This window comes from Fundulus heteroclitus, unplaced genomic scaffold, assembly GCF_011125445.2.
Source record: "Fundulus heteroclitus isolate FHET01 unplaced genomic scaffold, MU-UCD_Fhet_4.1 scaffold_66, whole genome shotgun sequence".
Lineage (NCBI taxonomy): Eukaryota > Metazoa > Chordata > Actinopteri > Cyprinodontiformes > Fundulidae > Fundulus > Fundulus heteroclitus.
This window is the reverse complement of record NW_023397099.1, coordinates 1,873,281-1,891,498: the sequence shown is the minus strand read 5'-3', so window position 1 is coordinate 1,891,498 and position 18,218 is coordinate 1,873,281. Positions and strand designations below refer to the sequence as shown.

Sequence of the window (18,218 nt, the reverse complement as noted above, 5' to 3'; positions counted from 1 at the left end):
AAAATAGTAATGGCCCAAGTATTGACCCTTGGAGAACCCCTTAGGTTAATAAAGCTTTCATGGAGAAGGACTCATTGTTTTTGTTTTTCTTATGGTGAAACATCTATGTAATAGGTAGGAAGAAAACCAGGTTGTTGCAAAGCCAGATATACCAACAAGATGTTAATGCCTATGACCAAATACATTCTGGTCTACAATAATGAATGCCAGACTGCGCTCAAGTAGCACGGGCAGAGGAGAAATGTCTGTTTACACGGACAGAAAAAAGTGATATTTGTAAGACATACATACCATTTGCCGATTTAGTGGTTTCAGTAGTACATCTCTTTAACATTTTCTTCTGTGTAATTGATTACTGTAAGCATTTGCCAATCATGACAATCATGAAAAAGCAGAGTATTGGATAGTAGAATATTTCAAAACCGTCTTCATATCGTAATTATAACATAAAAACTATACATCTTACGAGGATTGAAACATGAAATACAAGAAAAATAGGATAGAATAGAATTGAAATAGGCTTTATTCTGCCTCACAGAGAAATTCAAGTGCCACAACTGCAAAGTCAAATGTAAATGGAAAGATTCCGACACAGAGGTACAACATACAAAGCAGAAATTAAGAATTTAAGGCTCTGCAGTAAGGGCAAACTTGCAGAATAAAAGAAACAAAATATAGTTTTTATTATGAATTTAATAATTAGTCAGTATGTCAAATCTCCACCATGTATCACCCCTCTCTTGAATCATGTTCACCGCCTTAAAATGGTGGAGGGTTTGTGGGATCTGCTGTGATTCTGAGAACTATGTTTTCCAGAGATTCCTACTTATGGTAGGATCTCCCATGGCAAGTTGGCCTCAGTCCACCACCAGATTTGATTGAGTATATAGTTCTTTTTCTGAATTGTTAGTTTTACATGAAACCTACCAGGATGCACACCTTCCAAAAAATAACAATAAATCTACTTTTACTGAACTTAACTGAAACAAGCCAGGTGCAGTGCCTGAGATGTTCTGTGTTATTTTGCAGCCTCCTGGATGAGCTGTTTGTGTACGCTTGGAAATAATATTGTCCTGGTCACTGGTGGTCTGAAGAGAAAAGATAAAATAGCACGATACCCTCATCAGACAGATAGATGCCGATGATAAATGTCAAATTCTGCTTTTGAATTTATTTAGATCCAGGCATAATATGTTGCCTTCTGAGATATTTTAGCCTGAATCTATTTAACTAAATTCTTTGGGCTACAGGCCTGACATCAAATACACCTTGGTGTGAGTAATAAAATTAGCCTCAGCTTACAAAAAATTTGAATAACAACATCTATTCATTCAATTACTTTTTCATAACAGGTTGGTTTGGATAGCTTTATACCCCTTTATAAATACAATAATTTAAAAAGCTTTTGGATGCATTCAGCTCATTTGTCAGATGTTATACATTTGTTTCATTTTAAAAAAATATATAGCCAAAACAGAAAAGCAGAAACAGGAAATAATCATCTCACATAAATGTGAGCTTTTAATTTCATAGTTAAGACTGTCTTAAATGTCTGGGTATTATTGATAATCTTACAAACATATTTTTCTCTTTTTCCTTATTACCTAATATGTTATCCACTGTCATTAGATTTCTTGTGAACACATCTTTTTCTGTATACTGTATAATTATTACTTTGAATTCTATCCTTCTTCCGCTCTCAGTAAATTTATCATGGGATTTAAAATGTGTACCTTTTCTTGTGTTTTTCCAAGAAAAAAATAAATTTTTATCAAATAAGTAACAACAAGACGTTGGTCTGACCAGTAACCAACTTGTGGATGGGGTGTGAAGACTTTCCAGTCAGGTTCTGACTTTATGTCAGAACTTTTGCTCTCTGGTTTTCTAACACACCTAACTTAATTAAACATCAATTAAAGTTCACACAGATAAACAGAATATTAAATACATTAAATGATGAGAGTATATATAAATTATTTAAGTGTAGTTTAAAAAGTTATTTGAGTAATTTATTTGCAGAATTTATAATGTATTGATTATATTTTATGTAAAATTTCACATAAAGTAAAAGCTATATAAAAAAGATGCGTAAAATTGTTTTTTTTGTCACTGTTGTAAAATCACACTATACCATATATGCTTTTCATTATTTGACTCAATCCTGATCTCAGTTTCAAATGAACAATCCTTTAGAATTTCAGCACATATTCCTCTTGCAACTAAGTCTTCCAAATGCAAACAATTAATGCTATAAAATAAATAACTTGAGTGACAATTGTAAACGTTGCTCATAAACAAAGCAGTGTGTTTTTAACCATTGAAATTAGACACCTGATAAACTTCATACTATCCATCGTCTTTACCAAAGACAGATTCAAAAACTAGCAATAAACTATTTTTCTACAAGATTACCCCAATGAAGTAATAGCTGGTGGGTTTTTATACCATATTTGCCATAAAGTGACACACACACACACACACACACACACACACACACACACACACACACACACACACACACACACACACACACACACACACACACACTGACCTATTTGACACCTTAGGGCTTCAAATATAGTTACTATCCATCTCGTATTGTATGTTGGGTTCTTACTGTTGTTTTTCAGAGTGGACATATAATACAACTTTAGAAAGTAATAAATAAATAAATAAATAAATAAATGGTAAATGGCTTGTACTTGTATAGCGCTTTGTGGGGCAACGTGGCACAGAGGTTAGGGAGTTCATCTTGCAATTGGCGGGTTGCCGGTGCAATCCCCTGCACTTACTGTCTTTGTCGTTGTGTCCTTGGGCAAGACACTTCACCCGCATTGCCTACTGGCGGTGGTCAGAGGGCCCGGTGGCGCCGGTGCATGGCAGCCTCGCCTCTGTCAGCCTGCCCCATGGCAGCTGTAACTACTAACATAGCTCACCACCGTCAGGGTGTGTGTGAATGGATGAATGACTGAACTGTGGTGTAAAGCGCTTTGGAGGTCATCATCATAAATAAATAAGAAAGCACTCAGGTTTTCAAGTTTAAAATTGATATTTTTCCATAAATCTACTTACAATACAATTTTATGAACACTATCAATCTGGCATAAGCAGTGATACAAAAAACAACACAGAAACACTGTTCCATAAATGGTTTCTACGTTAGAGGGTAATGGCATTATAGCTAAACAGAATGCCAGGGCAGATGTACCTATTATGAAGAGAAAAAACAAAACAGAGAGAACGTAAAGTTGAAATAACAACAAATAACGTAAAAATAAAAAGGACCCAAAAGGGTGTAAGTGTTGATTTTGCAAAATAGGAGTAGAAGAGTTAATTAGTCAATCAAAACCGTTTACATATTTTTTAAATAGTTGCTACGGTTTGGTTTCACCTATACAGGGACAGCATATCCTGGTATTTTTCCAGACAGAAGTTTACATACACTGATTGTGGAGATTAATTTTGGAAGGAAAAAAATTAAGACAAGTGAAAAGCCGCACATTTATTGTGGGGGGGTTTTGCCGCTCTAGACAGGGTCAAGACTTATATAGGCTAAACCTTTCCTCATGTTCACCTAAATGTTTTAACCAATGGCGCTGGTTCTAGATGTGTTTGGAAACTAAATGAAAAATATCACTGAAGAAAGTTTAGCATCCATCTGCCACAAAACTCCCCCCTTAGTTCAGAGTTCACCCCATGTAGCTTTAGAGGATTTGTAGCACTGGTTTGGCTGTTAGAGAGTCTGTTGTTCTGTGGTTGCCACTGATTTCCAAGCAAAATCCAACAATTTTGTGCTTGTCAACAGTTTTGTCACGTAAAAGAGAAAGTTTAGACAATTACTGCCATTATTCAACAAGAAAAAAGCCACTTCCAAACCGACTGATTTTACCTAAGTCGAGATCGATCTGTTAGTACAAACAGACTGCGTGGTTTGTGGGAAAAAAAAGACAGTGCCAATGTTGGCTCTACGGATTACCTACCAACAGGTATTGCTGACAGCAACCTCTGCATTTTTACCGTGCTGCAGGCCTGCCTGTACCCTGCATGGTTTTCTGTTGCTGCTTGCAGCTGGCTGATGATTAGCAGCCTTTATATCCACCAAATAATGGATCAATGTTTATAACCGTAAAACCATAAAGCTACTGACTGGATACTTCTGCCATCACAATTAGAAATCATGTTCTTCTTACTTTGGTTACTTAATTTTTACTTGTCTGGTACAACACTATACTGTTCTGCTGTTTTTAATGGTGAAAAAGCAATATTTTGGTAAAAACCCCACCGGCTCAGTCAACCGCACACACCCCTCAACCCACCAAGACACCTACTGCAAAGAGTAGCCCAAATTGTGGGGAAACCCTGTGTCCTATGAAATGAACTATGGGGGGGGGGGGGGGGGGGGGGGGGACAGGCGAAATCATAGCATCTGGTTTTTAGTTTAAAGATGGAGATGACAAAGCAGAGCTCTTTCACTGCAGCATGAGCAGGTTCCAGTGAAAACCTGCTTATCGGACCAATATATTTAGAGGAAAGTTTGCTCCTGGTTGTGTTCTGTGGAAGTCTTTGCAGTTTTTGTTAATTTGTGTAACAGAATATGTTTAAAATATTACATTACCCAGCAAATGAACCCCTTTTCTTTTCTATTTTTATCTGACTAGGCCTTATGTATTAATAATTGCAGTTTGTTTTCTTTTTCTTTTGCTGTACTAACTTAACTTTAAATTGAGCTGTGTTCCATTTTAATTAGTATTGTCTGTAAGTCTGTCACCTGAATCTGCCCACTGTGGGACGGTACAGCTATTTCCATTCTGTTAAAACTGGGTCAGAATTATATGAAAAAAGTAGTATTTATCATGCCTTAATTTAAGTTAGATGTTTACCTTATTTGATAAATGTGTCATCATTATATTATCATTTGTCAACTAAAAAAACCCTAGTTTAACTTTGCCCCTGCAGTACACTAGAATGATTTGTTTTGTATAAATAGAATAAAATCTATTCTAATCTAAAAAATAAAAAATCCAGAATGAAATGTACAGGTGGAACTTGATACTTGTTGTGACTATTTTCACTTCAGCGGCATCTGCACTGTTAAGTCAACCAGAAAGGGCTGAACTTTTAACATTTTGATCCTAGAACTTTTTTAGTTGGAGATTTATCCTTGCTATTCAGAGTGAATTATTTACCAATTTAGCATTTTTTTCATTTCTATTACTCAATGAATAAGCTTAAGTAATTATGTTATGAATCAGCAGAATTTGTAAATTTTTAACGATTTACACAATTAGTTGTCTGAATAATCATTAGAATAATAATTTATTAAAATAATAGTTTATAAGAACCTTAGTTAGGAGATGTACAGGTGACAGGACAAATATTAGTACCATGTGTAGAGAAATGGCTGCCTTCAGAGTTAGTTAAAATAAAGTTATTTTTTTTTCCAAGAGAGTTGTAGGATAAGAAAGGCGTGACTTCCACCAGCGTAATGACTTTTACTGACCGCTTTGGATTTTACTGACCTGGTCAGTGTCTTATTGAGATAACAGATACGTTTCCTGTTTTGTTCACTACCTAACCAGGAAATGCTGTGTCATGCACTGACTGTTTTGGATTTTACTGACCTGTGGTGGTCAGTGTGTTCAGCGAGATAACTGATACGTTTCTTGTTTTGTTTAATACCTAAGAATGGAATGGTGTTGTGCTTGTTGAAAGGGACGGTTTTGTTGTTCATTTAGATAGCTGATTCGTATCCTCCTTTCCTGCTGCATCCAAAGCCCACACAGGTGCTCTTTTGAGAAACTCCTCCCCTAACAGATCTCGTGAAACTGAGTTTGTGGTCTATAAACCACTGACTACCGCTGTATGATGACGCATTTTCTCCTCGGCTGTACTACTGAAGGGATCAGTAAAATGCATTTAGTTTGGAGGGAGGACTGAATTGATCTTTATATTAGGACTAAAGATTAAGGACTAAGGATTCCCTATTTTACCGGATTATTGATGCGCAAACGCAACGGTGCGGGACAGTGTTTTTTTTTTCCCGTAGGATCCATATTCAGCAAAGTTTACGTAGAATCTGACGGGTATGCTGCTGAGCATCAAGATTGAATGTATATAAGATAAATTAAATAATTGAATGTGTATAGAATGAATAAAATAATTGAGTGTGTATAGAATGAATAAAATAATTGAATGTGTATAGAATGAATAAAATAATTGAACGTGAATAAATGAATTAAATATTTGAATATGTATAGAATGAATTACATAATTAGACATTATTAAATAATCACGATAATAAAATTAAAAATTATAGAAATAATAATAATTAATATCATATTAATAATAATAATTTAATATGTGTGTGTGTGGGGGGGGGGGGGGGGGAGTGTGGGGGCGGGGGTGAGAGAAGGGGAGGGTTTTTTGGGGGGCGGGACCGGAAATGGGCTGGGGACAATAAATCATCCATCAACTCGATTAATTAAAATTTGACATAACATGCATCCTATGGTCTCTGATAATCATCAAAGAAAGCTTATACTTCTACACATTTCCATGGCATGTGGTAGAATTGGCTTTTAAACTGCGTGGCTTGGGTTAAATGTTTTGCGTGTCCTTCTGCAAACTTCTCACACTAGCTTGCTGGGATTTGGACCCATTCCTCTTGACAGAACAACTTTAACTAAAACAGGTTTGCAGGGCACCTTGCACCTTTTTTAGCACTACCAAAAAAAAAAACAAAGACTGAGCTCAGGGCTTTGGTAACGGCACTCTAAAACCGACTTTGTGACTAATTTGGCTTTATGATTAGAGCCGTTGTGCATTTGGGGGATCCATTTATGCTCAACCTTTAACTTCCTGGCTAATATCTGGAGAAGTTACTTCAACATTTCAACATAATGTTCTTTCTGTATGATTCCATCTATTTCAAGAAGTGCTCCAGTCTTATCTGGAGCGAACCCCACACCCCTCTCAGACTTGGTTGCTTGTCCCATTTCTCTCCAAATGTAGTGATGCTAATTATGGCCAAACACTTTGAGTTTAGCTTCATCAGAAAACAGGACATGTCTCCAAAGATGAGGGTCTTTGTCCCCGAGCGCATTTGTAAAATGAATATGGCTTTTCATGCTGCCCTTGGAGTAAATGGCTTCATCCTCTCAGTGGCTTTTCAGGCCATGTCGGCACAGGAGACGTTTTCTTGTGGATCATGGTGATCGCTTACCGGCTTCAGCCAGCATGTTCACAAGTCTTTATGTTTTAATGAGAGTTGGGGGTTGATGACCTGCTGTTTTGCGCTAATACACGGCTCTTCTCCAGGACACGGAACACACCTCCTTCCTGAACTGCATGATGGCTGGCCATTGCCATGATGCAGTTCGTATTTACATATCACTGTTTGAACAGACGAACATGGCACCTTCCTTTTCTCAGAATTTAGATTTTTACCATGATGTCATACAAGGAAGCAATGTGTTTGCTTCTCCCCCCCCCCCTCTCTCTCTCTCTCTCTCTCTCTCTCTCTCGTGCGCATGTGTGAGCGTCTGCTGCATGTGTGGGGTGGAAGGAGATCGAGTGTGAGGTTTTCTAAAGGTTTGAACGTCACTTTTTACAGTGGGTTTTCACTTGTTTTCGTACTTTAACACATTTCGGTTTTCACTGGTGTTTAGTGTCTTTTCCGGCAGCACCAAGCTTTTTAGCTTGGTGCGATGGCTGGAAAAGGTTATGGTGCTGAAGGCTTTAGCCTGTCACGTCGACATGGTATTAAAATACCGGTTGGCGTGGATTTTTCGATTGAGGGGTATGGTTTGGCTGTTGGGGAACTTGTTGGGTGTGAAAGTGTGAAGGCAGCGTCCAGGATGAACAATGCAGTGGTTATGTTTTTGGACTCGATTGACAAGGTGAACAGCGTAGTTGAGAGGGGGATTGTTTTGAGAAATACGCAAACTACGGTTTTTCCTTTAATGAACCCTGCTAAAAAGGTCATCCTGTCTAATTTGCCACCATTCATCAGCGATGAGGTGTTGCTGAAGGAATTGTCACATCATGGTCAGATAGTGTCAGCAATGAAAATGCTCCCGTCGGGTTGCAAATCAGCAAAGTTGAAACACGTTGTTTCTTTTAGAAGACAGGTGTTTATGATTCTCAAGAATGATATAGAGGAACTGAGCATAGTGATGAAATTTAAGGTTGACGGCTTTGATTACACTATTTTTGCGACAACGGAAACTATGAGGTGTTTTGGATGTAACCAGGAGGGCCATTCAGTTCGTAATTGCCCTGTAAATATTCAAAAAGAGAACGTTCGGGTTAACGAAAATCCAGAGCCAGGGACATCAGCGGATAGTGTGAATGGAGCCACATTGGGGGTAACTGGGGAGGGAGCTCAGGTGGCTGACGCGGGGGAATGAGGTTCAGTGGCTGATGCTGGGGAAGGAGCTGAAGAAATTAACGCTGGGGAAGGAGTTTCAAAAGGAGAACAAAAGCAGTCAGATGTTTCGGAATGTGACAAGGAGGATGCCATTACTTATGTTGAACAGAGTGAAGAGAGTCAAGCGACTACACAAGAAGGATTACAAGAAGAAATGGATGTTGCTGAATTAGTTCATAGTGAGAGAAATCTGATTGGGGATGATGAAAGTGTTTTTAAAGTACCAAACACTAAAAAAAATCTAAAGAACCTAAAGGGGTAAAACCTAAAAAGACTCAGTGGAAAGAAAGTGATTCAGAGGCTCTATCTGATTCTGATAGTGACAGAGAATCTTCTGATTCCTCTGTTCCTGATGGCCAGAGTACTAATGGATACAGTCTAGAACAGATTAGGAGTTTTTTGGAAGTGACAAAAGGAAAAAGGGATGTAGTTATAGATGATTTTTTTCCAAATAAAAAATTATTTGTTGACTCAGTTAAATGGTTAATGAGAAAAAGGACATCTAATGGGCTAAGGGATACTGAAGTTTATAGACTTCGAAAACTGGTGAAAAAAACCAGAGCTCGTTTTAAGTGAGGTACATGAAAGTTAAAAACCAGCTGATGAGACGCTGTATTGTTTTTTTTCTTTGGATCTTTTTTTGTGTGATTATGAGTAGATTTAAAATATCATCTTTGAACCTTAACGGGGCAAGGGATATGAAAAAAAGGGCTCTTTTTTAACTCTTAAAATCTAAATGCATTGATATAGCTTTTGCTCAAGAAAGTCATAGCAATGTTGATAATGAGGTTGATTGGAAGAAAGAATAGGATGGGAATCTTGTTCTGAGTCATAAAACTTTGCTAAGTGCAGGAGTAGCTATTTTTTTCTCAAGGAATTTTCTTCCAGTTTCTATTGAAATTGAAGATGTTGTAGCTGGAAGATTGTTAAAGGTTATAGTATAAAAATATAAAGTTAATTTTACTGAATGTTTATGCTCCTGTGAATTCAAGTGAACGTTGTGTTTAGCAAATACACTATTAAATTGTGGGTCAACAGATTATTTAATTTTAGGTGGTGATTTTAATTGTACAATAGATGATTTAGATAGGAATCATTTAGAACCACATATACATTCAAGGAGAATATTGAAACATATTATTGAAACTTATGATTTGGCGGATGTGTGGCGTTTTAAAAATGGAAAGATAAGGCAATATTCATGGGCTCATTGTAAAGAGAATTATACTACTTTGGCAAGATTAGATAGGTTTTATTGTTTTGGGCATCATTTACAAATATTTAGATCATGCACTTTGTGTCCAGTGGGCTTTTCTGATCATAGTATGATCATAGGGAGTGTGTTTCTAAATAATTTAAGACCTAAAAGTGCATATTGGCATTTCAATACTGTTTTGTTAAATGATGGTTGTTTTAAAAAAGGATTTTCTTTTTTTTTTTTGGAAACAGTGGAGACTAATGAAATGTCAGTTTTCATCTGTACAGCAGTGGTGGGATATTGGTAAAATTAAAATTCAGCAGTTTTGTAATCAATACACTTACAATGTTACAAGAGAAATGGTAAAATCTATTGAAGAATTAGAGACTGAAATTGTGGATATTCAGAGTTCTTGTGAGTCCACAGGAAATCGAGGCCATTTTCAGGCACTCAAACGAAAAAAAAGCGGCCTTGACTGATCTGCTTGGGCTCAGAGCACAGGGAGCTTTGGTACAGGGAGCACAGGGAGCACAGGGAGCACAGGGAGCTTTTGGTACGTTCACGTTTCAGTGTCTCTGAAATGGATGCTCCCTCAAAATTCTTCTTCAATTTGGAGAAGAAAAATGGAAAAAATCGTCTCATTCATTGCATTCGTTCTGAAGATGGAAAAGAGTTGACGGATTCCACTGAACTGAGGAAAAGAGCTGTGGATTTTTTTTCAACGTTATACGCAAGTGAGTTTAAACAAGATTCTGTGACAACAAAAGAGTTTCTTGATGACTTGCCAAGGGTGTCAGACCAAAACAATGTCTTTTTGGAGCATGCTCTAACGTTAGAAGAAATGCAGGTGGCACTGTTGAGCATGGAAAATGGCAAAGCTCCAGGAATAGATGGCTTACCTGTGGAGTTTTATAAATCGTGTTGGCCTGTATTAGATGAAGATCTATTGGAAGTCCTCAGTAATAGTGTGGCAAGGGGAATGTTACCCCTTAGCTGTTGTAGAGCTGTGCTCACTCTTATTCCTAAGAAAGGGGATCTTTATGAAACAAGGAATTGAAGACCTGTCAGTTTACTGTGTACTGATTATAAGATTTTCTCAAAGGTTCTGGCATGCAGATTGAGGAAAGTGATTGATCAAGTTATACATGTTGATCAGTCTTATTGTATCCCTGGCAGATCAATAAGAGATAACATAACATTAATTCGAGATTATCTGGACGTCTCTAATTTATTGGGTTTAAACTTCGGTCTGATTTCTATTGACCAAGAAAAGGCATTTGATCGAGTGGAGCACCAGTATTTATGGAATTATTTGAAAGCTTTTGGTTTCTCCTCTGGATTCATTGCTATGATTAAAACCCTTTATTGTGACATTGAAAGTGTATTGAAAGTCAATGGTGGTTTAAGTGCACCTTTTAATGTAAAGAGAGGTATTCGCCAGGGCTGTGCAATGTCAGGAATGTTGTATTCATTGAGCATTGAACCTTTGTTATGTCTAATCAGAAAAAAGTTGCAGGGTGTAAGGTGAAATGAAGTTTCGTTACCTTTTGAACTTTCTGCATATGCAGATGATATTGTTGTGGCATTCACTAAAGAGTCAGATGCCGTTACTTTAATAGAAATTATTGAGTGTTTTGGTAAAATTTCTTCATCCTAAGTTAATTGGAGCAAGAGTAAAGCTTTGTCAATTGGTAAGTGGACAAAACAAGAACCTAAATTACCTGATGAATTAAAGTGGTCAAAAAATGGTTTTAAATATTTGGGTGTTTATTTAGGGAATCGAATGGAGGTAATGAAAAATTGGGAGGGTTTTGTTGAACTGATGGAAGGTAGATTAAAGAAATGGCACTGGCTTTTGCCACGATGTTCTTATAGAGGTCGTACACTAATTATTAATAATCTGGTTGCTTCAACTTTGTGGCATCGCTTATCTGTTCTTGAACCCCCGCCAGGTCTTCTGGTAAAATTACAGACTATTATTTTAAATTTCTTTTGGGACAGATTACATTGGGTCCCTCACAGTGTTTTGTTTTTACCAAAGGAAGAAGGAGGGCAAGGTTTGATTCATTTAGATAGTAGGAGAGCAGCCTTCATACTACTGTTCTTACAGAGTTTTTTGTATGGTGATCAAAATGTTTTGTGGAGACAAGTTACGGAATGGCTTTAAGAACTGTAGGCATTATGCTGGCAACATTTAAGCGGATATTATCAGAAGACGACAAAAGACTCATAAAAGGATGGTTTGATGGACTTTTAACTCCTGATAAAGCAGATCCTTTTGTTAAGCTGTGTTTTAAGCCACAATTGGAGGATCTTGAATGTCCTGGACCTTTTTTGGAGGAAGAAAAACATAAATGGACACGTTTGGATTTTGTGAATGGAAAGGTAATATATATGAAATGTGTAAAGGCTTTGAACAAGGTAAAATAAAAAAATAAAAAAGATACTCATTGGAGAGGTTTTTTTTAAGTTGATTTTGAGGTGAAACCGGTATGGGGATTACTTTATAAACCACCATTGACTAAAAATGTTGGTGATTTACAATGGAGAATTTTGCATGGTATTATTGCGGTTAATGCTTTTATTTCTATTATTAATCCTGCTGTTTCAGATAAATGTCCTTTTTGTTTATCAAGAGAAACTATCTTTCATTGTTTTGTTCAATGTTTTAGAATAATGAATTTATTTACATTATTAAGAGATATTTGGAAATCATTTGGAGAATGTTTTACAGAACAGTCTTTTATTTTTGTTTTTTATATGGCAAGAGAAAGAAGAAAATTGGACGGTTGTTAAATTTTTTTCTCGGTCAAGCAAAGTTTGCAATATATTTGAGTAGGAAATTTAGGATTAATAACGAACAGAATACTGATTGTGTAATACTATTTAAGAGTATGGTTAGAGCAAGACTGATGCTAGAATATAAATATTATTTAAAAGTAGATGAACTAAATATTTTTCAGAATATTTGGGATTATGAAGGTGTTTTATTTACTTTTAATAATTCCAAATTTGACAATATGTTGAATGTTCCAAATGTATCACCACTGAGTGAATAAATGAGTTTTTAAAAATAAAAGAAATCTCTCTCTCTCTCTCTCTCTCTCTCTCTCTCTCTCTCTCTCTCTCTCTCTCTCTCTCTCTCTCTCTCTCTCTCTCTCTCTCTCTCTCTCTTCTCCTCTCTCCTCTCTCTCTCTCTCTCTCTCTCTCTCTCTCTCTCTCTCTCTCTCTCTTTCTCTCTCTCTCTCATTATTCTGGCTTTTAGAGAGAAGAAATAGCTTTGGAAACTGACCTAAACTGGAAGAAGTCAGTCTGATTTCATATCAAATGGTCAGAATAAAAACCCTACTTTTTAAACAGTGCCTAAAATAATGTTAGTATGTGGTCTGAACTGTAAGAGGAAAATGGCTTCATCAGTTGGAAAACCATTAGTTTTAGCCACACAATTGTAGCTCAGGGTTTGCTTTAACATCGCATCGGAATTGTCGGAATATGTAATAAAAGCAATCCAATTTGTTTCCTTCTGGTTTCCAACACATTACATTACACCTTGCAAAAGGCATCTTAGGGGGCATTTGCTGCTACTCTTTGGAGCAAACTTGAGCTTAAAGCACATGGATAAAGAGAGAAGAAACTAAAAGGATGCACAAACTCAGGCATAAAACCAGAAAATAACCTAAATTAGGTGTGAAGAGCCTAAATGTGAAAAGCAATGCAACATAGAGTTAAACTGATTGTCCACAGCTGTTCCTCTAATCAGCTTTTTGTAGTAGGTTCTGCCCAATGTCATCAGCAACAAATAACAGCATTTTTTCTCTGCAGAATGGTCGGACTAAAAAATCTCCACAGCAGAACATGCAAGACATTCAAACACAACAAAACAGCCAGAGGTGACCCTCCCAAAAACAAAGGAGCAACATGCTGGGTGGGACTTAATATGGAACTAACAAAAAGCTCAAATAAGTGCAAATAAACAAAGCAGTCAGCGTTAAACAATGATGACAAATGTAACACAATCGTCACAAGTGGCTGTAACTGATGTTTAGGGATATGTGGCAGGAAGGAAGCATGCAGACGGAAAAATGCTTGTGCAGCCCCTCATTCTTACCTCAGAGTGGGCTTTTTCCTCAGTCTGTAAAGAGAAGCCAGTTAGAATCAGTTCTTTACCCCATCCCACAGATGTGCTCCACTAAGGCGATGAATTAGAATAAATGTTAGATGAAGCCATTAAATAGTAAGCATGGCAGATAACTCTACAATCTAATTTAAATGAAAAGATATTTTATATAGGAAACCCTATCACTTGACAGCGATAATGATAGAAAACAACATGGGAATTATTTTTTGTTTATTATGAAACAAATCGATTGTGCAAAAACTCCAGTAAAACTAAGACTTTGCAACTTTAAAGCTGCAGTAAGGAGGCAGAAGAGTCTCCTGAAGCTAATCCACGGCCTCCCTGAACGTGGAGACTGAGGCCCAGCCTGCGCTGTTTGGAAGGCCATCAGTATCCCAGCCTTATCTACCAGGTCTACTCTAGTGGCAGGCACCGGGGAAAAATTTCCAACATAGCTTTAATAAAAACAGACAGGACTGACCTAGGAGGGCAGAGAGATGTTAGAGGTTTGTTTTGCTTTTAAAAAGCAGAACATTACTGACGTCAAACTGTTTTTCACCACAGCATTTTATGTGATTTACCAAAGAGCCATACCTCTTCAGCCCCCCTGAGTGACTTACCGCAGAGTAAAGGGATGATGTGCTGGAGACCAGAGATAAGGACGAGCCATGGACTGTGAGACACAGACACAATGCATTTAAATCAGATGATTACACCAACAATCTGGGAAGCACACTAAATACTAATAATTACAAAAATCATTTAGTGCAGCAATTTAATTTCAAGCATATGTCTTTGGACATATCAAGACCTTTACACGGATACAGTAAATACGTCTACCTTCAGAAATGGCTACCTTTGACTTCTGAAAGGGAACTTGCTCGGTGTGTCTTACCTTCATCTGTGCTGTCTCTGAAGGAACAGGAGCGACTAATGCCGCGCGGTCGATCCTCCAGGGAGGTCGCACTGCCGCCCAGTGGGTGACCCTCTCCGTACAGGTCGAAGGAGTCCTGAGCAGGAATGCTGTTGGAGCGGCTCATGCTGCTGCTGTTGCCCGGTGGCAGGTTGTACTGATTGATGTTGGTTGGGCTTACTGCACAGGCATTAGATGCGGACAATGCAGCAATATTAGCCTCAATTTATGACATAAACATAAATTTCTCAGTGGTATAATGAGATCTTGTTCTCGCAATATTATAATACCACAATATTTCATCGTGAAAGAGGTTTGTTTTTAGGCCGATTATGCATGTTAGGCAGCGTTATCATTTCATGACTTCCATCCACTTTTTGGGCAGTCCACAGCTACTATTTAATAAACGTGGAGTTGGCTGCACATGACAACATGGCAATGGGGGCATCTAGTTCCAAGCTTTCCATTAACGCTGAACCAAAGAGCTTTTGGTCACTATCAAATTCATCTAGACTGCATTTGATTATCTGTTGTCTAACTTATAACTGAACTGATACTCAGAGTGATCAAATGTGAACTGGCTGATTTAGACCGAACATGGAGTTTTTTTCAAATGCAGTTTGAAATTTATATGAAACCTTCATGTCATTTGTGAAAAGCCCCTCTTTTTCTGATCAAAATATGCTGCTAATACATAAAATAGGAAGATAATTATGGATTTTTAAAGACTAACAGAGGTTGGAGTAGTGGTATTTTCCAGTGTTGATGCAAGAAGCTCCTGGAGGAGAAAGCGGGGAGTGGCTGCCGGTGTCCTGAAGGCCTCCCGTTGAATGCGACCTCAGCCACTCCATTCCTTCTTCGTGGGATGTCTGCCGCGAAGATGGTGGGTACCTGAAGGCCACAAGGTCACGATGAATTTAAGGCAAGTGGAGACTTTCAGAGGCTCAAGCTGTTAATTTCAGCAGTGATGATACCACATAGCTGACACATAAGAGCAGAGGGTCAATAAACATGCAGCAACAGGACTCAGATCTGTGTATGCAGTCTTCCACATACCAGCTAGTGACATGCAAAAATAAAAAACCTGAAAGTTGGAATGTTTTCTTACAGTCACCAGATGTGTGAGAAACAAAAAAAACATACATATCAATATGGATTGTTTTCAAAATTCTTAATAAAAGAAACTTCACACAGAGGGAAGAAAGTGGTATCATTTTGCAACAGGCCAGCCTGACATATAAGATATAATAGACTTTATTGATCTCACATTGGAGAAATTCACGTCCTTTATTATGTTCCTAGATGTTTTAGTCTGAACCAGCCTCTATGTCAAGCCCAACTACTTGTTTGAAATGTTAATCCTAAAATGCAGAACTGGTACGAAGAAATCTAACAGAGCCAGTGTGACTGAAGGTTGTATGCAGCCTCATAACAGTCCCATACTACAACTGAGACCAAGTCATAACTGTAAGAAATAACCTAGGAGTTTTTGTTGCAATAGGTGGGGGTCAAATTGCCCCTTTGCTAAATCATATCCTAATTTTCTTTAAACACATAGTTATTTACTACCATAGTTCTTTGGTAGAATTACAGTTGTCCAAAAACTATCCTTCCTTATATGCATCAAACCGGAGTTTAAAAGCCAAGGTGTGGGCAGCATTTACACTGCGCCGATTAGTAGGCAACTCAAAGTTAAGTCCCTCACCAGGACTTTAAAACCAAGGAAAGAACCAAATCACCACTTCAAGCAGGAGCTTTAAAACTGAACAAAGGGACAAACCAGGACCTCAAACCTTGCCTCAGTCTCCAAGTCTTGAGACTGAGGCAAGGATGGAGGTTTGGGGCCAAAGCATAATGCTGAACTGGGACTACAAAAATGAGGCAAGAACCAAATCATGGCTTTTGTAACTGAGGTAAATGCCTAACCATGAGGGAGAGAAAATATACAAAAGTTCTCAAATTCTTGAATTCTCAACGATGCATTAAGAACAGAGCTACAAAACCAGTCAAGTAGATGTGAGGCATTGTGTTTAGTTTTAGGAGAGCAGATCTGCTGTGTTGGCAAAACCTGTATCACATCAGTTCATCCTTCAGTCATTTGAGGAAATTTACAGGCTGTCTAAGCTTTTGCATGCTAAGGAACACACACACACACACACACACACACACACACACACACACACACACACACACACACACACACACACACACACACACACACACACACACACACGCTTCTCTTTCCTATTAGACAGAAAGCCTCCGTATCTCACACATGACAATCTGCCATATTTAATCCTCTGGGAGTGAGAATTGAGTTTGCTCTCATTTCTTCTAGGCAGCATTGCCACGCTTGTTGCCTAGAAGGCATCTGACCTCCGTTTTCATTATTGCCCTGTACACCCTTTCCTTTTCAACCACTATACTTAGTGGTGTGACATTGCATTATTTGTCCCTGAAACTATAAGCGACCGATGTATTCAAGATGTTTAACTGTCCCTACTTAGTGCAAACATAATGCCAGTTAACAGGACTTCCAAAAAATGAGCATATAGCAGGCAGCTATTAATTTGAGATCTTTTTGCCAAAAGCTTGGGTAAATATTAGCTTTATGCCGCATCTAAAATGTGAATGGACATATGTGTTCAAGTATAGAGGGGATCTTTGCAAAAAAGTCACCACTGTCTGTGCTCAGCAGTGTATAAAACAGGCTCTAAAGCACCAAAGGCAGTCTAAACAACCAATCAGAATGAAAGCAGTAAGCAGGCCATTCACCTGCTCTAAATGATGACATTAAAACTGGGTATAGAGACAGTTTCCAACGGCTGCAAATACAAGCCATTTTTGGTTTCAGGTTATTTCTTAAAATAAAATTGTCCTGCCTCAGCTCAATAATATAGCATATTTCAACTGATTACCTTAAATTTGAGTACATTTATTACAAGGGGAACAAAATCCCAATTTAGAAAACCATTTTTAATATCAAATCATAAGTACCACACTTACTGGCACCCTTAACAACTAATTTAAAATAAGATTTATTATTAAGATCTATGCCTTGATTATTTAAGTTCACAAGACAGATTAATAATCCATAAACTCAACGTTGTGTTCCCTCGCCCGGACGCGGGTCACCAGGGCCCCACTCTGGAGCCAGGCCTGGAGGTGGGGCACGTTGGCGAGCGCCTGGTGGCCAGGCTTTTTCCCATGGAGCCCGGCCAGGCTCAGCCCCAAGAGGAAACATGGGTCTCCCTTCCAATGGGCTCACCACCTGTCGGAGGGGCGAAAGGGGTCGGGTGCACTGTACAATGAGTGGCAGTCGAGGGTGGGGACCTTGGCGTTCCGATTCTCGGCTGTCCCCCGTGAGATGGAGCTTTGGACACGTCCCGGGGGAGGCGGGAGACATTGAGTCTGAGTGGACTATGTTCTGCGCCTCTACTGTTGAGGCAGCTAGTCGGAGCTGTGGCCGCAAGGCTGTTGGTGCATGTCAAGGCGGGAACCCTCGAACACGCTGGTGGACACCAGCGGTAAGGGAAGCCGTCAAGCTGAAGAAGGAGTCCTA

General features: G+C 38.3%; 1 protein-coding gene across 13 annotated transcripts in view; it reads right to left on the bottom strand.

Annotated features, from left to right (window-relative positions):
- Positions 1–18,218, bottom strand: part of nav3 (neuron navigator 3) — a 93,798-nt gene that overhangs the window by 44,162 nt on the left and 31,418 nt on the right. For all 13 annotated transcript variants that reach the window (XM_036133696.1, XM_036133698.1, XM_036133700.1 and 10 more), the window contains 4 exons: positions 15,390–15,547; positions 14,639–14,836; positions 14,364–14,416; positions 13,735–13,758 (listed from right to left, as the gene is read on the bottom strand). In XM_036133696.1, coding sequence (XP_035989589.1) covers positions 13,735–13,758; positions 14,364–14,416; positions 14,639–14,836; positions 15,390–15,547 — 433 coding nt within the window. The remainder of the gene's footprint in view (positions 1–13,734; positions 13,759–14,363; positions 14,417–14,638; positions 14,837–15,389; positions 15,548–18,218) is intronic.